The sequence below is a fragment of the Alligator mississippiensis genome, chromosome 5 (genome assembly GCF_030867095.1).
Source record: "Alligator mississippiensis isolate rAllMis1 chromosome 5, rAllMis1, whole genome shotgun sequence".
NCBI lineage: Eukaryota > Metazoa > Chordata > Crocodylia > Alligatoridae > Alligator > Alligator mississippiensis.
Genome location: NC_081828.1, coordinates 51,882,420 through 51,908,708, shown reverse-complemented (window position 1 = coordinate 51,908,708; position 26,289 = coordinate 51,882,420). Strand labels below are relative to the sequence as shown.

At 49.4% G+C, this 26,289-nt stretch overlaps 1 protein-coding gene across 1 annotated transcript in view; it reads right to left on the bottom strand.

The window, feature by feature from the left end:
* Positions 1-22,205, bottom strand: part of LOC109286323 (sulfhydryl oxidase 1) — a 43,171-nt gene extending 20,966 nt beyond the window's left edge. Inside the window, exons 1-4 of the mRNA XM_019500185.2 lie at positions 21,895-22,205; positions 8,078-8,178; positions 1,596-1,641; positions 1,019-1,121 (exon numbers count right to left, since the gene is read on the bottom strand). Coding sequence (XP_019355730.2) covers positions 1,019-1,121; positions 1,596-1,641; positions 8,078-8,178; positions 21,895-22,132 — 488 coding nt within the window. The 5' untranslated portion in view covers positions 22,133-22,205. The remainder of the gene's footprint in view (positions 1-1,018; positions 1,122-1,595; positions 1,642-8,077; positions 8,179-21,894) is intronic.
* Positions 22,206-26,289: the final 4,084 nt, after the last annotated feature.

Sequence of the window (26,289 nt, the reverse complement as noted above, 5' to 3'; positions counted from 1 at the left end):
GAGCCAGTTCCAGCCCACCAAGGGATTTTATCCCCGGCCATGGCATGTGAGGCCGGTTCTGCTGCCCTGGGGTGTGCAGTGGGGCTGGGGCAGCACAGCACAGCAACTGGATACAGTTTCCCAGCAGCCCCTGTGGCAGCAACTCCTCCTAGCTGCCATTGCCAGTTTCAGTGCTGCTGGTGCTGACCCTAGCCCCACTGCCTGAGCACCCTAGCCTGTCCACCTCACACCTACCACCAGAGGCACTGGATGGAGTGGGCAGGCAGGTGGGATGGGGCCACAGGTGGGCAGGGAGAGGGGTCCAGGATAATTATGTATCCTGCTTTTGCCCCGCACTGTCCACATCACCAGGCACACTGAAAACTGAGGCACAATATTGTTCATCTTGTTTTTGGGCTATTCCTAGATTATTTATAATCTCTAATTTAAAGGCTCTATGTTTACTCCTTTCTAATGTTGTTCTTCATCCACTTTGGTCAGAAGCCCTTCCCTACAATATTTTCTCCCCTTGAGAAAATACAAGAGAAATGCTTGAGATACAAGATTCAGATAGCTTGTGCACCTGCAACTTGCAGAAACTCCAAGCCTCTTCCACATTCACCAATTCCCTTGGTTTATCAAAGTTTGCCTATTTGAGATAGAGAACCTTCTGCCAAAGCAACTTTTGTTTATCAGTCCCAAGGAAAGCTTAGGAAAGGCCTCTGGTCCACTCCCAAGGTTAGTTTGTTATATATGGTGAGTACACGTTCCTCTACAACATGTATTGAAACAAAAAAGGTATCAGCATGTGGAAAAATCTAGGGCTGCAGTCAAGAGACACACCAAGGATGAACTACTATATAAAATTTTGCTCTGGACAACTTCACTTCTCATGTGTCTTCCTCCACACCCTCAGCATACCCCCTCCACCCAAAAGAAATCTCTACCCCAGAACCCAGTTCTGTGTGTGCAGGCATCTCTCCAACACATGCAGAATGCCCACATTGGTACCTGAACTAGTCTATTACCCTCCAGTTACCTGGCTGGTTCCAGTGGTGGACAAGCAGGAGGCCAGGCATCCTGGTGCCTCTCTAGGTTGGTAATTAGGCTTTGTCTCAAAGCTGGAAGGCTGTCACCAGGATCTGCACATAGAATAAAATACATTGATGTCAGCCTCAAAGCAGCCTGCACAAGAAGTTAATGATGGTATCTGTTAGCACACCAGCCCCAACTATAGTGGTTTCTTCCAATCCTACAGCCACCACTGCTTCACCTTGTATGGGAGGGGGTTAAAGAGCTACAGGCCCTACTAGGCACTTCCCCAGTCCATCTGGCAGCCTCTGCAACCCAGTGGGTAAGAGCTCAGGGCACAGATCTGTCTCTTGTATAAAGCTTCAGTTCCGGCTTCACTGATACCCTGTAAGGATTCCCCCTCCTGAGGCAAGGTGTCATTCCAGAGGTCTGCACTCTGGTAATGCTCCTAGCTGCCCCAGTTGGGGGGCACTGCTCTCCCAGCCTGCCCTGGCTACAAAACTCAGCAGGTACAAGGGCTGCAAGCTAAAAGAAAGCAACTCTGCAAAGAATTCTAGTATTTTAAAAATAAACTGAATACTCACAGAGCCTCTTTCCATCCTCTGGGCTCTTGGAAAAGGCCTTGAAAAACTGGAAAGAAACAAGAGACAATGGGCTAGTCAGAGTGTTTAGAGAGCACTTCAAGGAGCTTATTAAAACCTACAGTACAGAGAGGGGCAGCGTGGTCCAGCACACAGGGTGCTGGGGTGGAATGCAGAGATCTAGGTTCTACAGGTGGCTCTGCCACTGACCAGCGGAGTGACCTGGAGCAAGGCACTGTACCTCCCTGGGTCTCAGCCCCCCACCCCAATCCCACAGAGAGAAGGGGGATCCTTACAATCCTTCAAATGCTTTGCAATCAAGAGGTGAGCAACATGATGTAAAAGGTATGGTCCATTAATTTCTAAAGTGAAAGTACTATAAATAGAAGCTAGTGTTTATACAAGCAAAGACTTTGAAACCCTGAGGCAGACAAAGATCAATCAGGAAGAGATCCAGATTAGAACAAATTAACTTACACAATGTAAACTAAAAAACCAACCAAACAAACAGACAAAAAACCCAAATAAACTACACACAACTTCCAGGCACAAACCCATTCAGGAGTCCATCTTGCCTTACAGCAAAAATACTTGGGAACAAACCCAAATCTTTGTACCCTGTAGGGCAAACATCTGCTCTGGCTCTGACAGACTAAGTGAGAAGGTGGAAAGAAAAGGAAATTACAGGATCAAGGTTTCTTTTCCACCATGTGCCAACCTTCCCACCATCAGCCCTCAGTGGTCCCTACCTGGTGACTCTCAACAAGATGATGTCGGTGAATCTGGCCAGTAGAAATGCAGCGTAAGAGCAGCAGCCCCCTCAAGAATCAAGGAACCTACGAAAGTGTGTCACAGAGAAAGCCCTGGGGCTCTATTACCTATATCCAGAATATAAACTTGAAGCTTTGTTAAAAGAAGTGGCTTGCCTTTGCAGATGTGAAGAAAGCCTTCTAATTGTAAGCTGTGGAAAAATTAAGGCAATGACACCTGCCTGAGTTTGGAGAGGGCCTGAAACAACTACACTAAGTGGTGTGGCCTGGCCAATATACCTTGCAAGATCCTTGGTTTGAAATAACTGCAGTCACCACAACTGGTAACTACTTCACTGCTGATGACTCCTGCCTCCTTCCTGGGGAACCAAACAGTGATTGTTATTATCCCACTAGCTGTCAAATCTTAGCTTCTACACCTGAGCAATTCTGTAGCATCAGGACAGTTAACAGTATATCAAATGAATAATATCTACTATCAAATTAAAGAATAAAAGCCTGTGCATCTTTCATTCCACATTTAACTCAATGAACGTCCTCATTTGTTGATGTATCTGAAGCTGACACAGAACTCCTGACCAGTGGGGACACCATGAAATAGGATGCAGATGTGTGCCACTGACCTTGAATCAAACTGGCTGCTGGTAACATGGGGCATTGATTACAAGCCCCAGTCAGCACTGTGCTTTGCACCAACATGGAACAGATTGGATGTCCATGAAGCATTTGGAGTACTAGTGTGGACTGTGGCTCAATGGCCAGTTCTACTTCACAAGACGTTGCACTCTGTACAAGGTCATGACAGTATGCTACAGCGTCCAATGTGAGGAGAACATAGGGGTGGGCTGCTCTGACAAGTACAATCAGACAAATATGAAGCTAAAGAGCCCTTCCAGCTACTACTGCCATGACCCTAGCGCAAGGAAGTAAAGAAAAGCCAGGCCTGCAAGCTCCCCCCATTTATAGGGGGGAAAGGGAAGCAGTTTCCACTCTAGCTCTTCCTTCATACTTCCAGCTTGCCTCCACTGCACCTCTGCCATCCACATTTTGTCCCAGTCTCACCTAGACGGGCAAAAAGATGGCATGGACTGTCTGGATCAGAAAATAAAAAGGACATAGTTGAGTGTCACTGGCAACTTGTTGCAGCCCAACTCTACCTTCCTTGTGTTCACCAAGCAGGAATGGAGAAGGTAGGAATGCATATGGAGTATGCTTGGGGAGGATGGCAGGGGATTGCCTCTTCACAAGCAAGAGTTCCTGTCATTTCCAGGAAGCTCTGTAAGGATGCACTATATGAAGATTTTGGGCTGCAGCGACTGAGGAAAAGAACAGGAAACAGACAAGACTCCCACCTCATTTATAGCATTTGCAGCAGGCAAGAGAATTTGGCTAACAGACACCACTTTCTGGCATCTCACAAGTGGGATAAGACCACTGTCCTGCATTTGCCAAGATGCCACTGAGACTTTCTTCCTGGTTCTCACATTTGGCCCAGAAGAGAGACATTAGGTTTTGCTGCAGAAGGGCTGCATTGCATTGAAACGCAGGGGCTAACAAGGCCTCAGGCTGGTAGAAAGTTTCATCTGGATGAGCTTGCTCTTGCTGTGGGAGGAGGGAGGTGGAAGGCAATGCAGAAGGGAGGAGGAAGGTGTCAGCCAGCTCCCTGTCAGCTCTTGGAATTCGGGCAGTGGGAAGGCCTGTCCCTGGACAAAAAACACCCAGCCCATTGGCTAGGAAAGCAGTGACATGCCCTCAAGCCAAAGAGAGGTCTGTGCTGTTGGAAGGAGGTTTTAACTCCTCCAAAGATAAACTGGGGGAGAGGGGGATAGTGCAGGGAGAGGGGAAGATACCAAAGGCACCCATGGTGTCCTAGGTTTAGGAGATTTGAGTCTTCAGCACACAGCAGCAACTGCAGCCCAGAAATGCCAGCAGGGAAGGCATGCTGGGGCTACCAGAGATGAACAATCGAGCTCCCATTTGGCAAGGAATCAGGAATGCATACAATCTAATACAATCTTAGTAAGACACTGGTCTTAGCAAATGTTTACCCTGCTTCTGGTGTGGAGTCCTTAAGGCAACAAATGAGAGAGGTTTATCTCCTGCACACCATTCTCCTGTTGTGGGCAGCCTACCCTCACTACCTGCTGCCAGTCAACCCATGCTCCCTGCTGCGAATGCTGCTTCACCCAGGCTACCTGCACCAAACTGGCAGCAATCTCATTGCATCTGGCAAGTGTTTGCTAAACAGGCTGGACTGGGAACAACATCTGTTTGCAGAAGGTGGCTACGTGGAAACAGGAGGAGGAGAGATACAGACCAACCTGAATTGAGTGCCCTCACAGCACTGCCATTTCTGCAGGTGTTCCTGGAACTTTGGGAAGCTTTTCAAGATACCTACAAGCATCATATTATGGGTACAGAGGCAGTCATCCCCCATTCCTGGGGTATCGGCTTGAGGATCACTGCTCCAGCACCCAGTCTGCTCTCCTCCAACAGAAGTGGTCCGCTACTGCTCATCTAAATGCGGGCTCTTTCTGGTTTCCAGCACTCCACCTTACAGTCTCTAATTTCCTCCCAGCATAACTAACTTCCTCTTCGCCTGCATCCAGCACAGTGATTTCTCTGGGAGTCTGGATGGTGTTTTACTCCAGCCAAACACAAAAAGGGGGCTTAAGGTGCATTTTTCTCCATCATCCCTTTCTTGGCAACCAGCCCAATGATGGGGATTTCCCAACCAAAGTTACTGTAAGGTGGAGGCAGAATAGGTGTGTATAGATGCGCGAGGCAGCGATTCTAAGTAGCTGGGACTGGGACTGGCAATCACAAGGCAGAGAGAGTCTCCGCTGGTTCTTCCCACACAACATGACTCACCCCAGGAGGAGTGAGAACAAACCCAAAGGGACTTGGGCTTTTATTGCAAACAATGACACACAACCAACCCCACGGGTGGGGAATGACTAGCGTGGGCAACACTAATGCCCAATTTCGTTCAGCTAGGTGTGGCTATGTACTGGTGGGGCGGGGAGGGAGGGAGGGGAGGAAGGAGGTAACACAAGGAGCTCTGCTGCTGCAGCACACAGACTGAAAAGCAAAACAGTGTCCAGCTCCACACCCAATTTATCTATACTGGGAAAATGAGTGAACTTTTAAACACATTAGCCAGTACGTGCAAGTTGACATGTTTTTTCAATAACACCTACCCCAGGCAAAGCCAGTCATGCAAACATTCACGTTAGTTTAAAGTACAAAAGTTAACTCAATAGAGTGATGTTCTTGAACGTGTCTGACACTGTCTACACCAGGGATTCTCACCCAGGGTGCTTTTAAAAGGTGTTGTGGCATGCTGTGTAACATTAGCACCATGACATATGCAAACACCTACACAATTCACAAGATAAACCCACAGATTTTAAATAGAAATCCATAGTGTCAAAACTATTCTGTCCTGTTGTGGGCTTCCCAAGTTCTTTACAACAGAAGAACTGCTCTAGTACATTTCTGTAATACAGAACCCAATAAAAGCTAAAATCTGGCATTTTCCGAGGGGTGTCTTGAGTCTGTTGAGGTTGACTGGTCTACACTAAGCACCAAGGGTTGAGCACAAATCTATTATACAACAGAATGTTTTCATCTACACTGGGAAAGAGAGTATGATGGGAAAATTACAGAGGCCATGTTTTCAAGGACAAAAAGGCAGGTTTTCATAGGCAGATACTTTAGCTACTTCACCATAAAATCCTCCTGATGAGTAGCTAGGTGAAGTCAGTGGTTGGTGCTCAGCATGGTGCTAGCCACACCTATCCATAGCCCAGTGATAACTACAGGCATCTTGTCTCCATTAGGCTTTTACAGCAGGATAACTAAGATGTATCATCTCACCATAAAAACAAAACATACATTCTGTGCTGAACTACTGAAGTTCTGGCTAGATAGCCATAGGAATCATCTGCCTTCAGGTACAGCTCAGCCAAAAACTATCATGGACAAAGCCAGAAAGTAGTGTAGAAAGAACAGTGCAAGGAAAGTTCACAGAGTCCTTCTTGTTTAGATAATCTGAGTAACCCCTGGAAACACAACAATTTTTACTGAGGACTCTCACTGACACTGTCTCTTTAAATGAGATCTTCGAAGCAGCCCTGGCTTTGGATCAGGAAATGTTTGTGGCAGAGGCATTTTAAGATTGATAGACATTGTATTTCCCTTTGTGCCAGACCAGAGGCATCACATCATCCCCCCAGCTGGAACAGCTACAGGCCAGATGATCCACTTTCCTCTGGAAATAAGCACAGGCAGGGTGAGAGGTACAATGGGCCTGGGAAGAAAGGGCAAGGGAGGACTTACTGTTGAATTCTGTCAGGTTTGGGCTTTGCCTCCTGGACTCTGATCTTAGAAGACTATTTACAGGGACTCCCTTAAAGGAGTACCAGGAAGGAAAAAAAATAGGACATCTGCAACATGCCCAGGACAGTATTCTTGACTTGTGTGTTCTTGTGCCACTTTGTAAATAACAGCTAATAATTAAAGTTAATTATGAAAGTTCTCCTCCCCTTTCCATCCAAAATTCAAGGCAATTCCAAGTTAATAAGGAATCTCAGAAGCTTTGGTTGCTTTGCTTATGTTGGATTGTGCTTTTGTTTATGTAAGGAAATATTAAAATTATATCTATTTACACAATTAGCTCCTGGGCATGGAACCAAGGGGTGGAATAGTAAAGTAATGGCCAAAAGCAACAGGGGCACCAGATGCCCTCAACATAGCCTGCAGTTGGGAACAAAGTCTTGCTGTGGCCCTGTAGTACAAAGAGCAGAAAATTAGGAAGCTGTGTCATATGTGGTCACCCCCACAGTACTTGTGAAATGGCTCAGGGCACGTCCTCCATCATGGCTGACTCTGCCTACCCTAATCCCCGCAGGGGCTGAACATGCACATTGGATTATCTGCACTCTAGGCCAGGAAGTGAAGAAGTGCTGCTGCATAGGATTAAACACCTGCTGTGTTAAACCCCAGAGGTGGCTGCACTTCAGGAGGGAGCATGGGGAAATTCCTAGGTGCTGAACCTTGTTTGGAAAGCCCTCAGGAGAAGACCCGTGGTGTTACTCACATAGATGCAAGATCCCCATTTATCTGAACAGGCAGAAAGGATAGTTCAAAGGAAACAGCTAAGAGAGACCACAAAAATGGCTCCCCTAGTCAGAAGGGAGACTGTCATACAGAGTGCTCAGCTAGTAGGCACTTCCAGGAGGCCTCTCTCCCAGGAGCTGGGGGTCAGTATGGGAGTTTCCTGTTCCTCTGTCACAGCAAGCCACATACATGGGACAGCTTGGTCACAAGGCAAGAGAGTTTCCCCTGGCAGCTCCTCTTTAGGGGACACTTCAACTGCAAAGGATTCTTCTGACACCTCCCTGCCCCGTTCCTTGTGCTTAGAGAAACATCCTAAATAAGTGCCTTCTGTTTGCTGAAGTGCTGAGATAAGCAGAGGACAGTGGAGATTTGAAATGGCCCATGGCCAATTACTGCTATTCAGCTCCTCTTCAAACAAAGCCAAAACACTATACAATACACAGACTGGGGACCAGAGCCATTGAGGAACTGATCAAGAGAGACTTTTGGTTATCATGTGTGGGAGGTCACACAGGCTGAAGCACTGACACCAGGCAAACAGGCGAGGCTCTGCTTTCCACCAGCCCCACACCACCCAGCTAGTGCAAATTTTACCTTCAGAGTTGGGAATCCAGTTATTCCAAAATCCCCACACACTTTCTGATGGGACTCGTCAGCACAGTTGAAGGCACCAAGTACCACTGCTGGTCTCCATTCTGGAAGGACAGACAGGCATGAATAGATAGATGATTGTCAATGAATTATAGTACTGTAGTTTTTACTAACAGAGTATAAAAGTGCTATATGAACAGAGCTGGAATTAGACCAATGGAAGCCCCAAGCAAAAGCTAAGTCATGCCCCCCCTTTCCTCCCACCCACATATTGAAAGACTGGTGGGAGCCCTAGGCAACTCCCCTGATGATTTATCCTCAAAACCAGCTTTGCAGAAGCACCCATTTACAGCTACAAGACATCTGCTTGACACTGTGTAGGCTTAAAGAACAGGCTCCTACTGGTAAGCAAAGCCAGTTGTTCTCTTTCAAGTATTCCTGTTCTCTTTCCACAGAGAACAAGAGCTTTACAAGTGTCAGCTCTTCTCAAAACAAGAAGACACTGGTACCTGGATCCCCAGGTCAGGAGCCAAATACTTACAGCAGTAGCAGCCACCTCATATATTTCTAATGCCTCACACAAAGAAGCAACTTCAGCAGCTATTTAAGAGCACCAAGCAATTTTAAGCAAAATAAGACACAAAGCCAAAAGAAGCATCCTACGTGAATCAACCCATCTGATTTATATAGCAACAGAAATGCACTGGCTGCTGACGGGGTGACAACCCAAGGGTGTTGTTAGTGACAGAGTGAGTGCAGTGCTCCAAGACAGAACACCGCCAGCACAAATGGGCTCAAACCCTTCAGATCGTGCCGTGACCTTCGTGCTCCTGTCAGGTTGAGAATTCAGCCTCACCGGCCGGCCCTCAGCCTGCCTCTTCAGCAGCACGGCCAATAGGCCTGTGCGAAGTGGCTAGTATTCACTTCAGATTTAGATTTGGCCGATTCAGGGGACAGTGATTCGATTTGGTGATTCAAATCACTGTCCCGATTCTATTCGGCCGAATCTGATTTGGAGATTCAGCTGCAGATCCCCCCATGCAGCACGGGGCAGCGGGGATCGCCTCCCCACCCAGCAGCACCCAGTGAGCACTGGGGTTTGTTTTGTTTTTTTTAAGTACCAGGAGCTGGAGCAGGCAGGGCAGCCATGGGGGGCTGGGGGAGCGGGAGGGGGGGCAGTCAGAGGTACTGGCAGGGGTACCCCCATGGTCCCCTCCCCCAGCACCCCCTCTCCTACCCCTAGTACTTACCAGTTGGGAGTCAGCTGCAGCTCCCTGCTGCAGCCACCGGGGACTGCCCGAATCATCAAAGCTCTCCAAATCTTTTCCGAAGATTTGGAGAGCTTTGAATCAATTCAGACCTTTAGATTGGTCCCGATTCAATTCAGATTTGGGAATTCAGTCACCAAATGGAATCACCAACCAAAGCTTAGCACAGCCCTAATAGCCAAGCTCCACGCTCAGGCCATGCATGAGGACTGACACAGGAACAATATCGCATACTCTTCGAGCAGCAACACTGGGCATTTGCCTTGCAGGGCTCCTCTCCAAGTTGTGCATGGCTTGGCAGTGCTCATGAGACCACTACTTGAGGGATCCAGTCCATGCTAGTACAGGATTCTCCCCTTGCCTGTAATGCAGTATTGCACAGGAGCCCCTTTCAGTGAGGGTATAGGGCAGCTCTGAGTAGCTCATAGTGCTCTCAATATCTCCCCAGTTGTTCACAAACCAAATACCCACAGCCCAGCTGCAGCATCCCCCCTCCACAGCCTGAGGATGAAGGCATCACAGCTTCACTGCCCAGCTCCTGCTTCTCTTTCTCTCGAATTGTCATAGTGCGAGTCTGTGCAGCCAGGATGAGTGCTGTGGTGTCCTCCCAGCCCCTCACATGGGCAGGCTGAGTTGACAGTCATGGGGAACAGGAGAGGAGCTCTGTACTGGTGCCAGAGGCAGAGCTGGGCAGGGAGCCAATGCAGAGCTGCTAATCCCTCTTTCTTAAACACTGGTTCTCAACGTCCTTGTATGCAGGAGTCGCTGAGCCCACAACACTTTCTCCCCACATTCCCTCCTCCACATACCAAGGCCTGGCATTCCTCTCCTCACTCTGGCAGGTCAGCTCCCAGAGCTGCTCCAGGCATCCCTCTCTCCTCCTAATAATCCTGGAAGTCTGAATGTAGTATCTGGACCAGGAAGCTTGAATCAGCCTCCTTTCTTGCCTTCTGAGGCTCTAGGGGGGTTATTTTCAGATGATGTTTGCTTGGAAATATCCAACCCTGAAAACTTGCAACTCAGCTTTTCTGAACTGCAAACCAAAGCCAGACCCTAGCAGGCTCCTTCCAAACATGTCACAAGGGGAAAGCATCTGGGGTTCCTATGAAAGTTTCCTCTGTTTGCTGTAGAGTGCATCTCTGTAACATTCAGAGGGATGGGGAGCTTGGCCACCTGTGGACAGCAGCAGGCAAAGGTGATGGCAGCAAGAGGAAGGCAAGTAGAGTACAGTGAAATCCTTTAGCTAGTCTTCCAGTTTCCTACCACAGCTGTGTGACCCAGAGCACTTAACTTAAAGGAATATTTGCAGGGGCTGGGATGCTACTGGCCAGCCAGGCACACCACCACAACCACTGGGCAGGTGTTAGCACAGCTCTCATTGTATGGCTACAAATAAAGATTGAAATACCAGCAGTAACAGGTCTGGGAGAGAGGGGAGCACTAATTATTAGCACACAGGGGATCTGAGTTCAAAGGAACACCAGCTCTCATGTACCCAAACACTCAGGATGCTACAGAAGTGGTGCCTCTGACACTGAATCTTCAGAAGCCATCTCATTCTTTTATCCAACTTGTGACCCCACAGGTGATGCTCCAGATATGCATGCAGCCAGGAAAGAGGAATGTGTACATGGGCTTGGGAAGCGTCACAGCCCCTCTCTGCAGGAAGTCATTCCCTCAGGGAAAAGGGAAGAAAAAAAATCTAGCTGTTTTTTAGAAAGCACCAGTTAAGGAAAGAGCCCAAAATCCTTGGTCATCTATATATGTGCTCTGGGGCGGGTGAGGGTGGAGGGCACGTTTTCATTAGAACGGCTCTTGTGAGCCGTTCTAATGAAAACACTCACAACATCTTATGTATTGAGTAGCTCGTGCTTCAAAATGGTGATGGGGATGTTTAAGTAAAGATCGTTCGATGAGCTTTAGGTAAAGTGACCCACCACCATTTTGAAACATGGGGACACTGAATACACATGATGGCGAAGATGTTGGAGTATTCTAATTAAAACACTCCAGCAGACTCGACATGTTCTAATCAGAATACAACAGAGCAGGTATCCCACATGCATGCAGGCAACTTTTGTTTTCATGGTCCAAAGCTCTGTGTCCTGGCCTGGTCTGGCCAGCCATTTGCAGGGAACTCAAATAGTGCTTCTGGGGCTTTGTGCTGGTCAGCCCAGAGGAAGCAGTGACCATTTATAGAAGTCCAGTGGCTACAAAACAGATTCCAGAGAGCTAGGTTCTTCTTTTTGGTACTGGTCTGGCTCTTGTCACCCTAGAAACCAATCAGCCACTGACTCTCCCATCAACTCAGAATGATTTACAGACACTTTGCCTCTATTTCCCTAGTGCAAAATGGAAATACTTCCCTTTTCCAAGATACATTTTGATGAAAGGCACTAAGTGCCAAATATTATGAAGACAGCATTCTGCTTATGGAGTCACCATCTACTCTGTGAGCCCAAGCAGACAAGCCAGAGCCTTGTAATAAGTCAGCCATAAAAAATAAACAGAATGTCAGGACCAGTGCAATGATGATCAGTTTGTACTGAATGGACAGGAGAGGGTAAGAGCCAGAGCTCATTCATGGAACTACTCTGGAAAAGGGGGAACCAGCAAGGTACCCTGGGAATTCGGCCCTTCAGTGCACTCTAGAGCAGGGCTCTGGTGCTTGGAGAATTCACATCTATCCTCTATCCTCTCTCTGCAGAATCCCTAAGATATAACATGCCAACTCAGGCCACAGACTCCACCGGCATCATCTCATTCAGGAGGGGATGCAAGGGCCTCCTACAAGCCAGCATGACGTACCACATTGGTACTAGAAGTCAGCCCAGTCAAGCACTCACTGTAGAACTGAACCAATCAGAAGGGTGCTTCCCATCTCTTGTGGGATGCTGCCAAAGGTGATGCCCAGCGAGATGCAGTCACTGAGAGCTTCCTTCCCACCCCCAAAGAATTGTCTCCACATCAGTTCCCCTGCAATGTGCCTGTTCAGGTCATGCTGCTCGCTGACACAACAAGCACTGCCTCATTTGGGGTTTGAAAGGTACAAGGTCTCCCTACAAGGTCTCCCTGCCCGCCTGGGTGGCCCCGGGGAGTGATGCCACTGTGTGGGGAGGGACCTGGGACCCCATAGCTCAGGGGTCGCTTGGCCTGCTGGCAGCTCAGCTCCTGACCAAGGTAGATTCAAGCAAGCTCCGCAAAAAAAAAAGAAAAAGAAAGAGATCAGGCCTCTTACCCTAACAATGACCAAAGCCCCTAAATTGAAATAGTGGGTTTTTAATAGTCAAAATTGTAAACCCATCATTTCAATTTATGGGACTAAATCTCCATCACATGTACAAGCAGCCTAAAACTTTAATTTTGTGTCAGATCTCCAGAACTGTTTTAAAGGAGTGAAAATAAGAAGTCTAACAGATTATTACTTATATGAAAGCTGTATTTTCATTGCTTTATTTGTGCACATATAATTCTTTAAATAAAAAGTTGTCAGCATGTCTGTCTAGCATATGTCATGCATTAGCAGGTGCATCATGAACAGGTCCAGTGAGGTGATACTTCCCCTCTATGCAGCACTGGTCAGGCTGCAGTTGGAGTACTGCATCCAGTTCTGGGTGCCGCACTTCAAGAGGGATGTGGATAACCTTGAGAGGGTCCAGAGGAGCTGCTCATATGGTTAGGGGCCTGCAGGTAAGACCCTACAAGGAGAGACTGAGAGACCTGGATCTCTTCAGCCTCTGCAAGAGAAGGGTGAGAGGGAATCTAGTGGCCATTTACAAATGAATCGGAGGGGAGGGGAGCAGCAAGAAATTGGAGATGCTTTGTTTACCAGGGCACCCCTTGGAATAACAAGGAACAACAGCTACAAACTGACAGAGAGAAAATTTAGGTTGGACATCAGGAAGAACTTCTTTAAGGTAAGGGTTGCCAGAATCTGGAATGGGCTTCCAAGGGAGGTGGTGCTCTCCCCTACCTTGGGGGTCTTTAAGAGGAGACTGGACAAACACATGGCTGGGGTCATATGACCCCAGCGTTCTTTTCCACCCAGGGCCAGGGATTGGATTTGATGATCTATTGAGGTCCCTTCCAACCCTAACAACTATGCCAGTATGACGTGCTGCACTGGTACTGAAAGCTGGCCCACGGTTAGGTTTCAGATTGACTCAGCCCTGGCAGGTGGGGCCGGGGGGGCAGGGAGAAGTGTTTTCCTACTTCTCATTGGGATCACCTTTGGGAGGATTTAGTTAAAAGCACAGGGCTTGCACAGCGGGCTGAATCCAGGCCCCTACTTCCAGTGGCTCAAACTGAGCCAAAAGGCTCAGTTCACATTATGTTAAAGAGTTTTGTGCATGCTTTTTTTAAAGCACACAAAAGAAAAAGCAATGCCAGCTGGAGTCAGGCTCCATGCAAACCAGTGCTGCGCAAGCTGCCTTGACACTGCACAGTCCTGACTTGCGACATCCTCCTGCTATTTCAGTCTGGAGCTCTCAGACAGCTCTGCCAAGGCCACTCCACCCTGACCTCCAGCAGCCCTGCTATTCCGGTTATTCCAGTGCTGGGCTTCTGTCCCAGTTTTGCCAATGCATCTCAGTTATAACCTCCAGAACGTCCTCCTGGGCCCCTCCTGGGATACAGACTTGCCAGCACACTCGCATGCTGACCAGCACTCATGGCAAGAGAGATGGCAAGACTTTTAAGCAAGCAGAGATTGAAAATACTGGCAGTGTTGAGAGGAGACATATTAGATAGTACACAAGAGAGATGTAATATAAAACAGTAGAAGACAGACAGAGCAGGGGCCCCTTTCCAGCTGACCCAAGAACATGGGGCAATTAGTGCAACTGTCAGGCAGCAATTTACAACTGATCAAAGGATGGCATTGAACAGTAAAATACAACACCATTAACCTGTAGAGGCCAAGAGTTTAGTAGGATTCAGGAGAGGAAGGGACATTTATATGGACAAGAACTTCCACTTGCACTAGACAGGAAGAAATTACAAGGGCTATAAACCCTTACGCTTAAGTGCACATACCAACCAGTGCCCAGCAGGGCTGGAAATCAACTTCCCCTAGGGACAGGCTGTTCTACAGTTGTCCACAATGGGGACTCCAGCTTCTTCCTTCCCAGCAGCTAGCAATAGCCCTGAGCAACGTTCACTGATTGTGACCTGGTGCCAAGTGTCTTCATAACACAGGGATTATGAGACAGCAAAGCTCTTCTCCCACATAAGTACAGCAGGAATTTTCTAAGGCATCATTGAAAGGTAGGCTGCATGCCTCTCTTTTCCCCCCAGCCTTCTGTGCAACCCTGAGAGCTCCCAAACACATCCATGTAGACACATCCCACTGCTAGCACCTCCTGCCACTCCTAAAGCATTTCTTTGGGTCACTGGTGTCAACTAGCCCGAGCCCCTCCTTGCTCCCCCTAGCAGGATCACCCAGGCCTTTCTCCAGGGAGGTGCCTCTTCACTGTCCTTCATGGCTATATGGCTTCAGCTTTGAGGAGTCTGTAAATAAGCCCTTCCACTGCCCCTGACTCTCAGCCCTCTGGCCTAGGAAAAGCCAGTAGGTGACCCTTCCTCTGCTCTCCTGCCCCACCCTTCTCCAGCCTTGTGGCTCTGGCTCCTCAGCATGGGGAAGTCAATAAGTCATCTCTCCTCCTGCTTCTCCATAGCTTTAGATGCTCCAGCCCTCTGACTTATGAAGGTCAACGAGCAAATATCTCTGCTAGGCTCTCCGCTTTCTCCAAAGCTGTCTCACCAAAACAAAGCCAATTGATTCCTCCATGAAAACCCCTCTCAATCCCCACTAAGCCTCAACTTTATGCTTCCCACAGAGCTCTAGCTGCCTTCCTCTCTCTATTGATTAGTTCCTGGCGTCATCGCCCCCTACTCAACAGGCTCAGAGGGGAGTAAGTCATAATTTCCTCAAAGGGTCTGCACCCTCCTGTCAGCCCCTTCAGCAGGATATCAACTCAAGAGTCCTGCAACAAGGTGAGGATTAATCCCCCTGGCCCATTGTGGAAGGGTGCTGGGTGGGCATGAACTCTCCACTAAGCATCACGTTTTTGCACCAAGAACTCCACAGACCAGGCAGGCTACACTCCTCACTGCACCAGAAGGTTTCCCTTTAAAAAAAATAATTAAAAAAATCAGCATTTGCCTTGTCATGGAGCTTTTCCAACAGTTCAATTTACGGGCTTCTAGAGCCTTCAGCAAAGTGGAGACCAAATTCTGTCTAATGCCTTGTGTTAAACATAGATTCTCAAGCCAGAATGGAAAGAGGGAGAACAAATGGCAGTAACAAGCAAATCCTGTCTGTGCTGTCATACAAGAGAAGCTGAGAGGGGTCAAGACCTGCCTTCACTGTCTTTCTCAGGTAGCATCAATGCACCCAAGCTCTGAACTCTCCCTGACGGAGCTCTCAGATAGCCAGAGAGTTGTGCCCAGTGCTCACAGCACTCACCTCTCTGTGCTAGGCAGTTATAAAGGGAGAATCACTATAACAAAAGGCAGAATAGAGATGTACATTATAGATTAATTGGATCAGAGATGCGTAATCTGTTGTGAGCAAAAGCTCATTTCATCAGATGCACAAAGGTGTTGTTAAAAGGGACAGGTCCCTCTTCACCCCAAGGACAGGGTGGAAGGGTGTGTTTCCTCCTCCTGCCAAGTTAATGGCACATTATCAAACCCAGGCTTTAAGGCCAACACAAGGCAAAATGCATACTGCAGCACCCATCATCTTGCAGCCTCTCCCTGCCACCCACAGGTCACCAGTGCCAATCAATCACGTCATAGCCAAGAATATTTCCAGGACAAGTGCCTAGGCAACTGCAGTCAGCAACGCCACCCACCCCACTCTGCACTTGGAAGAAGCACGTACTGACAGGCCCCCTTCTGCTACTGCTCCAGCACTTGAGCAGCCGGGTTTGCCTGCACAGCCTTTGTGCCCAATGGGGCTCATGACCATGAGTGTTTCATAGATTCATAGATGATAGGGGTCGGAAGGGACCTCAACAGATCATCGAGTCCGACCCCCTGCATAAGCAGGAAAGAGTGCTGGGTCTAGATGACCCCAGCTAGATACTCATCTAACCTCCTCTTGAAGACCCCCAGGGTAGGGGAGAGCACCACCTCCCTTGGGAGCCCGTTCCAGACCTTGGCCACTCGAACTGTGAAGAAGTTCTTCCTAATGTCCAGTCTAAATCTGCTCTGTGCTAGCTTGTGGCCATTGTTTCTTGTAACCCGCGGGGGCGCCTTGGTGAATAAATACTCACCAATTCCCTTCTGTGCCCCCGTGATGAACTTATAGGCAGCCACAAGGTCGCTTCTCAACCTTCTCTTGCAGAGGCTGAAAAGGTCCAGTTTCTCTAGTCTCTCCTCGCAGGGCTTGGTCTGCAGGCCCTTAACCATATGTGTGGCCCTTCTCTGGACCCTCTCCAGGTTATCCGCATCCTTCTTGAAGTGTGGCGCCCAGAACTGCACGCAGTACTCCAACTGCGGTCTGACCAGTGCCCGATAGAGGGGAAGTATCACCTCCTTGGACCTATTCGTCATGCATCTGCTGATGCACAATGAAGTGCCATTGGCTTTTCTGATGGCTTCGTCACACTGCCGACTCATGTTCATCTTGGAGTCCATTAGGACTCCAAGATCCCTTTCCACTTCCGTGCCACCCAGCAGGTCATTTCCTAGGCTGTAGGTGTGCCGGACATTTTTCCTCCCTAGGTGCAGCACTTTGCATTTCTCCTTGTTGAACTGCATCCTGTTGTTTTCTGCCCACTTGTCCAACCTGTCCAGGTCCGCTTGCAGCTGTTCCCTGCCCTCTGGCGTGTCCACTTCTCCCCATAGCTTTGTGTCGTCTGCAAACTTGGACAGAGTGCATTTCACTCCCTCGTCCAAGTCACTGATGAAGACATTAAAGAGTATTGGTCCAAGGACCGAGCCCTGCAGGACCCCACTGCCCACACCCTTCCAGGTCGAAACCGACCCATCTACCACGACTCTCTGGGTGCAACCCTCTAGCCAATTCGCCACCCACCGGACTGTGCAGTCATCCAAGTCACAGCCTCTTAACTTGTTCACCAGTATGGGGTGGGATACCGTATCGAAGGCCTTCCTGAAGTCTAAGTATACGACATCCACCCCTCCTCCTGTGTCCAGGCGTTTCGTAACCTGGTTATAAAAAGAGACTAGATTGGTCAGGCACGATCTGCCTGCCACGAACCCGTGCTGATTTCCTCTCAGCATAATTTGTCCTGCTGGGCTCTCACAAATGTGAGCCTTGATAATTTTTTCAAAGACTTTGCCAAGGATGGAGGTGAGACTGACCGGCCTATAGTTGCCCGGGTCCTCCTTCCTCCCCTTCTTGAAAATGGGGACCACATTGGCCCTTTTCCAGTCTTCCGGGATTTGGCCCGTGCACCACGAGCTTTCAAATATTCCCGCCAGTGGCTCTGAAATGATGTCGGCCAGTGCCTTCAGCACCCTCGGATGGAGCTCACCCGGGCCTGCCGACTTAAAGGCATCCAGTTCTTCCAAGTGACTCTGCACCATCTCAGGGTCTACGCATGGAAGTCTGGCGCCTTGCTGCTGCCTCTCTACAACCCCAGTGAGAGACTTGTCATGCCCCTCGCTTAGGAACACTGAGGCAAAGAACTCATTGAGGAGTTCAGCCTTGTCCCCTCTGTCTGTCACCAATTGCTTCTGCCCATTTAGCAGGGGTCCTATTCCTCCCTGGGCCTTCCTTTTACTCCCTATATATCTAAAAAACAATTTCTTGTTGTCTTTTACTTGGGATGCCATCCTCAGCTCCATGGTAGCTTTGGCCCGCCTAACTGCCTCCCTACAAGCACGAGCAGAGGAAGTATATTCGTCTTTGGTGATCTCTCCCTGTTTCCACTTTTTATGTGCTCCCCTTTTGGCCCTTAGGCTGCCCTGGATTTCTCTGGTCAGCCAGGGAAGCCTCCTGGCCCCTTTTCCTCTTTTACCTCGCACGGGGATCGTCTCACTTTGTGCCCGAAGGATCATTTCCTTAAGGCACAGCCACCCTTCTTGGGCTCCCATCACTTCAAAACTCCTACTCTGCAGTGCATCCTTGACTAATCGCCTGAGTTCATTGAGATCAGCTTTCCTAAAGTCTAGCACTTTCACCCTACTAGTTACCTTACCCACTCGACATCTTATGGTGAATTCTATTATTAGGTGATCACTGTCCCCCAGATGGCTACATGGATTGATTAAGTCCTAGCCTGAGGGTGGGCAAAATATGGCCCACGAGCCAGATCTGGCCCGTTGGAAGGACTTTGGCCCACAGCGGGCCCTTCAGACCCTCCTGGCCCAGGCACCATCCAGCCCATGACACATCCCACTGCTTCTGGACTCACAGCAGGGCTGTGGTGGCTCTATAGCCACACTCCATTTCCCAGAAGCCCTTCTAGCTGCTGCCACCGCTGGCCCCATCCCCCATGGAGACAGGCTGGGATCTGCACAGGCAGGCTGAGCACACAGCCTCAGCTTGCCCTGCACAGGGGTTTGGGGTCCCTGCAGCACCCGCTCCGGACCCACCTGCCCCAGCCACAATGAGCAGTGGCAGCGGCAGCAGCCAGGCAGAAGCTGCTGTTGGACGTGAGGAAAAAGTAGGATCTGGCAGCAGGTGCCGGTGTGGCTGCCTCCCCCTTGTCACTGCCAGGGCCTTCTCGTTACAGTTACCCAGAGTGGGTGCTGAGGGTCCCCTGCAGCTTCTCCCCGCTGCTGCTGCCACTGCCCTGCTGCTGCCACTGCCCTGCTGGTGGCAGTTGCCCCATCTTAGCCCGCCCTGATGGTAGCAGCTGCAGCAATGGCCAGAGATTTGTTTGCCTAAGACCCACTAAAAGGTTAATTTGGCCCCGGCTGTCTCCACACCCGAGCGGCCATGCCTAAGCCAGGCAGCAGCTCCAGCCCCTCCCTGGGGCAGAAAGGCAGCCTGGAGGTGGCGCTGCTAAAGCTGCTGTCCACCTGCACCCATGCCAGCTCCCTGCCCACCCACAGTCCCATCCCACATAGGGAGGATTGGTCACTTGTTGCAGAAGGGAGGAGGAGCAGGGGTGCTGACCCAGCCTATGACAGCTCCCCAAAACTCCCTACATGGCCTGTGGGCCCTAGCCTGTTGCATGTCACAACAGGAGTGTCTTCTGTTTCTTGAGCATGCTGCAGCAGCCTATGGGGGTTCAGAAGTTGAAGGTAATTACAGCATAATGAGGAACTCCTGAAAAAATGTTCCAAAGGGCTACACACACTGGACATTCAGCCCCTGAGACAAAATCACCTGGTGCAAAATGCTGCACCAAGACCCAAAGCAAAGACAAGCCCTGCAGCTCATGAGCCAGCTGAGCTTACTATCTAGCAACAGGCCTGGACAGGACAGCTTTAGCTCTCTGCCTGACTGTCCTCTTCTTCCAGCCGACAGTAACCTCACTGTGTTTGTGTTGTAGGCACAGAGATAGGAATCCACAGGTCAGGGGACCACCGCAATTTGGGACGACAGCTGAGCAAGTTGCATAGTGCCTCCAGCAGGTTCTCCATAATGCTTTCCTCTGTTGTGGGAGGGCTGGGAGGCAAAATCCATTCCTGCTTATGAAGCAGCTTGGGAGCTCCAGTTTGGGAAAGAAGGTGAAGTGTCATTAAATTGTCAGGCTGATCTTGGCCACCCTATTCCTAGTCTGTTATGGCTGGCTTTCCCCAGACCCTTCAGGACAATGAGTAAAGGAGCTGAAGAGGCCTTCACTCTAGATAAGGGTGATGATGAAGGATCACAGCAGACCCCTTCTTACCTCTGACCATCACATAGTCACACCAACTACTCTATCAGCTTTCTAAAATCAGGCTACATCAGAACACCCCTACCAGCATGAAGCAGCAACTCCATCATTTACACTCATACCTCCTTTACGTTGTAATACTGTCACACTGGAGGTAGTGCATCCCAGCGGCTTGAGGAAAAGCATGGGAGTTTAACGACAGCTCTGGCACTAGTTCACGCACAGGGGCAAACCTGAGCAACTCCTGCAGTTACTCTACTTCAGTTTTTTGATCCGTGTAACAGGGATACTTATATTTACTTGCCTGTACAAGGTGGGGGGGAGGTGAAGATGGAGTACCAGATAAGCCCATTGAAGATACAACTATAAATCAAGCTCTTTGCAAAGCCACACCAGCCAGACATTTCCTTAGAGGTACCTCAATACAAAATGTGCAGGAGGGTGTCATGTACCTGGCTAAATCACTGACAAGTTTCTTTCCAAGTTAGTGCTGACCCAACAATGCCCCAGCACCCTGCTTGGCTGCAAAATCCTGCTGCTTCTCAGGTGAGACACAAAACTGGTTGTGTGAGCTCATGACATTTTTGGAAAACCAAACAGAGGTGTTAACATAGGTTGGAACTAGGCCAGAATACCTACAATTCTATTTGTATTTTTCAACTGGAATCGTTATTCTTCGCTTCCTGCCTTAAGCTGCTGAAGCATCGCTGTGCATTTCTGAACGGCTACCACATACCACCTCAGAGGCAGCTACAGTTTAGCATCAGGTACCTACAATTCAGCAATCAATTACCTAGGCTATAAAAAAACCCAACAACTTGGGGAATCCCTTGGGAGGAAGTGCTCAACCTGCACCCATCACTGACATGGGTACTGCCCTACAAGTGCAGCACAAATATCAGCACTAGAGACAGACCAAGGGATAAAGCCCCAATTCACCAGCCAGGCACTCAAGGAGCCATCCATGGTGATGGGAGCTGTCCTGCCTTTGCCACAGGAGACATGCCCAGCCCTGATTAACAAAGGAAGCTCTAGCCCTGACCTTCCAGCACTTGAGCCCACTGTCCAGGGTGAGTGGCTGGTACTTTCCTCAGAGATCTGCCAGTTCACACCCCCACCTGGTCCCTTTTGCCTGGGTACAGGTGTCAGAGCTGCTCAGCGTCCTGCCCTCACTAATAACTGACTCACAACTGTGGAAACTTTGGGCCCAGTAAGAAGAGAGGGAGCAGGCTAGCGTTAACCAGTTTCAAAGAGAAACCTGTTCTTATAGAAAGTGAAACAGCTACAACCTGGAGATGTAAGCAGGAAGAGGCCTTATTAGCCTGCTGCTTGTGAGAGGAACTTAACAGGAAGTTGTTGACAAACTCCTCAGCTATGGACCTTGAAGCAACACTGGAGAGCGTGGCTGGCACACGCCAGAGCCGTGCAAGGGATCTGTGTGGCAAGAGGCAGACCCCGCTGCGTGGCTTGCCAAGGGCTTGTAGAGCAATGCACATGAACTCAGGGGGCTCACTCATGGGAAGGGAAGAGGGATGTCGGAGAAGCAGGACGATGCCAGAGGGGCAAGAGGAGGAAGAGCCAGAAAGGAACTGGGGAGCGATGAAGGGAGGAGGCAAACAGCTGAGAAGTCGGCAAGAGGAGAGAAGCGCAGCTGGACAGCACGGGCGGCTGACAAGTGACAGGGCAGGCAGGGAGGAGAGACCAGACCCGGGCGCTGGGGCCGGGGCCGGGGCCGGGGCCGAGCACTCACCCAGGATGTCTGCGGCCAGCGCCCGCCACGTGGGGGCGAAGTGGACGCAGTGCCCGCACCAGGAGGCGTAGAACTCCACGGCCCAGGCGCTGCTGGAGTTGAGCACGCTGCGCACCAGCGTCTCGGCCCGCAGCAGCACCACCGGGTCCGCCGCCGAGTACAGGCCGGCCTCGGGCTGGGGCCGCGCCCCGGGCAGGGCGACCGCCAGCACCAGCGCCAGCAGCAGGACCCGCGCCATGCTCCGCGCCGCCCGCCTGCCTGCCTGCCCGCCGAGTGCCGCTCGCTCCGGGCCCGGCCGGCGGGGAGGAGCCGCGGGGGGAGCGGCCGGCCCGGCCCGGCCCGCCCTCCCGGGCTGCCGCTGAGGCGGGGCCAGCCGAGCCGGGCGCTGCTCCAGCGCCCCCGGGAGCTCGCACGGGCGCAGCCCCACAGGCCTTTGCACGGGGCGCCCCGCGAGCCCCCCGCAGCCGGGGCCAGGCAGCTCCCTCGGAGCGGAGGAAAGACGACCTCGGGGGGCCGCATCGCACAGCAGTTTTGTCCCGTTCAGATTCAACGGGGAGCTTTACTCATGGGCCAGGGGCTAGGGCTGGATGGGGCTGGTTAAGGTGGAAGCTAAGCACAAATACAGCTTCACTGCAGCGAGTTCAGAGGGGGCCGGCCCTCGCCGGAGCTGTGCAAGCAGGGCCTGGGCAGCCTCTGGCGGGGGATGATCTAGCGCAGCGTTTCTCAACCTTGTGACCCAAACGTAGGGCACGAGAATATATGAAAGGGTCACGGACAAACTTTAAAAATGAATCCTCCTTAGAAGGCGGAGTGCATGGGAAACGGTGGGTGTCCCCTCCTAGGCTGGCAGAGTTCCTGCCCCCCCCCCCCACACACACACCGGGGAGCTGGGGGCAGCGGCCCAGAGTGGGGCAGCAGCAGAGCCAGGGGGCTGTTTCCTACTTAAACTATTTACTAGGTCAGGACTGGCCAGCGATCTTTACAAATGGGTCCTGGTACAAAAAATGCTGAGGACCACTGATCTAGCATAGCTGTGCCCGTGTTTTACAATGGGGATTTCCCAGGCCTTTGTGCTTTGCTGGCTGTCCTCCTTCCCTGCTTTCTGCTATGCTTGTCAGGGTGTTTTTAAGCCTCCCTCAGAGGCATTGGGTCTGGGATCTTTGGCTGTGTTGTGCCAGTGCTCCTGCTAGGATCAAAGCTGGCAGTTCCTGGCAAGAGGGTCTTGTCCCTCTGCTCAGGGTCAGACCAATTGCCATATTTGGAGTCTGGAAGGAATTTTATCTCATGGTCAGATTGGTGCAAACTGCGGGGGCGGGTTGTCTTCCTCTGTAGCAGGTGGCATGGCCCTCTTCCTGGGATCTCAAGTATATATCGACAACATTTCATAGAAGCAGGACATTGGTTACTGTGGCAGGTTAGGGTGTTAGGTCTGTGTTGTGTCAGGGTTGACAGTCTTAGAGTTTAGATTATGGTTTGGGTAGGGGTGATCCTACCTCAAGCAGGGGGTTGAATGAGATGACCTCTGGAGGGTTCTTGCAGCCTGATGTCGCATATGATTTTATGAAAAACAATCTGCAGGGCTGTGAAATAGCTGCGCCTGGTAGTGAAGCTCCTAACAGACTGCAGAACAAAGGGAAATGATTTTGGTGTACCATCAAAATCATTAAAAAGAAGAGAGGGTTGTTAACACCTGGGGAATAAGGAGTTTAGAAGGGTTCAGGTAGATAATGAGATGTGAAGTCAATTGACTCTACTAGAAATGCTCCTGCCACTGCCAGCCAGTTGGTGTTAAATTTTAGGCGGAGCAAGAATCAAAGCGGGTACAAGTGCATCTCCCTTGTATCTGCCCTGATGACATGAGTGTAGGAGCCTGGGGGCTTTAAGTAAATCACCAAGTATTTTCAGATGTAGGGGAAAGTCACAAAGTTTGGCAGTGCTGCTGATTCAAGCAGGTTACGTTGCTTTTAAATTCTCTTACCACCCTAGTTTTGCCACCTTAGCACCAGGTTTCCTCATTTCTGATGTAAATAATAATCAATGATTAGAGCAAGGGTGTACCCATTTAGTAAGGAGCATTAGGAACTTGAGGACAAGTAGGTATAACAGCTATAAAATGAGAGGAATCTGAAAAACATGACAAAGCAGAATGTAATTCTGTATTAGAAACCCAGAAGTAAATTAATTTTAAATACTAAATCACATTTCATAGACCCCTTAACAGGAACTAGCAACACATATGACAGAGCATTGAAAGAATGACTGACTAGGTTAAAAAAAGATAAAATAAATCCTTCAAAATCATACATAGTTATTACTAGGACAGTGTTATTTTCCTCAGGGCTTTATAAGCACTGAAGAAAAACTAGGTTATAGAAATACAGGTGAAGCCCTAGGCTTTTTCAGAACAGTACTCACTTTCTATTTTCTCATGTTAGTGCTGTATCTGGGTTCTGATCAGGAGATTCATCCAAACATAGATCCTGTCCAAGAGCCAGCCAGCTAGCCCTTACAAAACCAACCACTCTCCTATGCTTATTTATCTTGTGATAGAGTTCATCACTGCCACAGAGGAACTAAGGACCAAACTCACTGGGCGCATCTACATATACTCTTAATGAGGAACAATAAACTCCAGTGCTGTTTGCACTGGAGTTTATTGCTCCTGGGCGCTGTGTTTACACGTGTGCCTGGGAATGCAGTACATTGAACTGCCCTGGCTGGCAGAGGGCCTGAGGGGATAGCCTGCCAGTGTGGGGCTGCTCCAACCTGCTCAGCATGCTGCACAGGGGCTGGCTGGGGCACAAGGGTGTTCTATGTAGGGCCAGGCAAATGGCAGCCCCCACACTGAAGCACATTCGTGCTCCAGCCAGCCCTGTCTGCATCTACACGTGCATTGCTGCATGCTAAATGATGCTGCTGTAGGATAGTACTTGTGTTTACAGTGCTATTGGCAGTATTTATTAGTTTACTGCAGCTAAAGAGGGCTGCACGTGTAGACGCTGAGACACTGCTGTGGAGTTATTTAGGTAGCTCTGCAGTAAATCTCTCATGTAAACATTTCATGTATCATGTAAACTGCAGTGGAGTTGCACCAATTTCCATCAGCAGAGAAATGTATTGGAAATCCTTGCCTTATTCCTTTGTGTCATAACCATGTTGCTGAAACAATACCTGTAAGGTTTGCATCTGCTACCACATACGTGACATTTGCCACACATACCATCTTTTCAGTCTTGTGCACTGGAAAGCCAGATTCTGCATCTGTTTTATATACAACAATATTAAAAAACATAGCACAATCATCAGGATACATATGCCTATGTATAATCAATACAAGCCCTTATTTGTGTTATTTTGTCCTCCTTTGCCTGCCCCAGCCCCCCACCCTCCCAATACTGACAACCCTCTCCCTCATTGTGACATGAATAACATGGAGACTGAAAACTCACTAGAGCAGGAAGCATCTGTAAAGTATCTTGCACATTTTTGGGCACTGTAAAAATCACACCTTCTATTACTTACAAACAGCACAAACCAAGTTAACAACACGGCCTTTAACAGCCTGTGTTTTGGGTACCTTGGTTTCCTAGGAACCATCATTATTAATAATGCTCATCTTTCTTTATGACTTTGTTTATTGGTTCAAGTCCCAGGAAACCTATGACCAGTTCAGGGCCACCCATTTAGGTATCTGGAATGACTTGCTGTGCTAGAAGAACAGGACTCACTTAGCAACAATTAGAAGCAATTAGCATTTCAGCAACAAGAGAGACTGCCAGACATGAAGCACATGTGACTGTCAAGGCTACTCTACCTCCATGTATGAACTGCATTCATGCAAGAGATGGTTCTATAGCAGGGGTTTTCAACCTGCTATCTGCAGACTTCTGGGGATCCACAGACTATGTCTAAGGGGTCTGCAAAAGATGACTATGATCAGTCAAAAGTATATGAATACCCATGCCTACAGTTCAAAGGGGTCCACATCTCCAGTTGAAATTTCCAAAGGGGTCTGCACCTTCATTTGAATTTTTTTAGGGGTCTGCAAATGAAAAATGATTGAAAACTGCTGTTCTACAAGTAACTGATGCTATTAGATTCCAGTCCTGATCAGAGCCCTTAAGGTGCTACTAAAGCATTAGTAATATGTTACAAACCTCACCTATACATAAAATAATGCAGAACTTCAGGGACCATCCCATTCTCCAGTCCTAGAGATGGTATTTTTCTGAAGATGCCAGAGCTTTCATGAGACAGTCTCTAAGCATTGGGGGATTAAAGAAAGATCCTACAGCAGGATTAGCTTTTAGCTCTTCCCACACTTCCGTAGCTGTTGTTAAGTCTTGTAGGGATTAGTAAGCATTACTGTGCTCTGATGACTCTGGACAGGTTTCC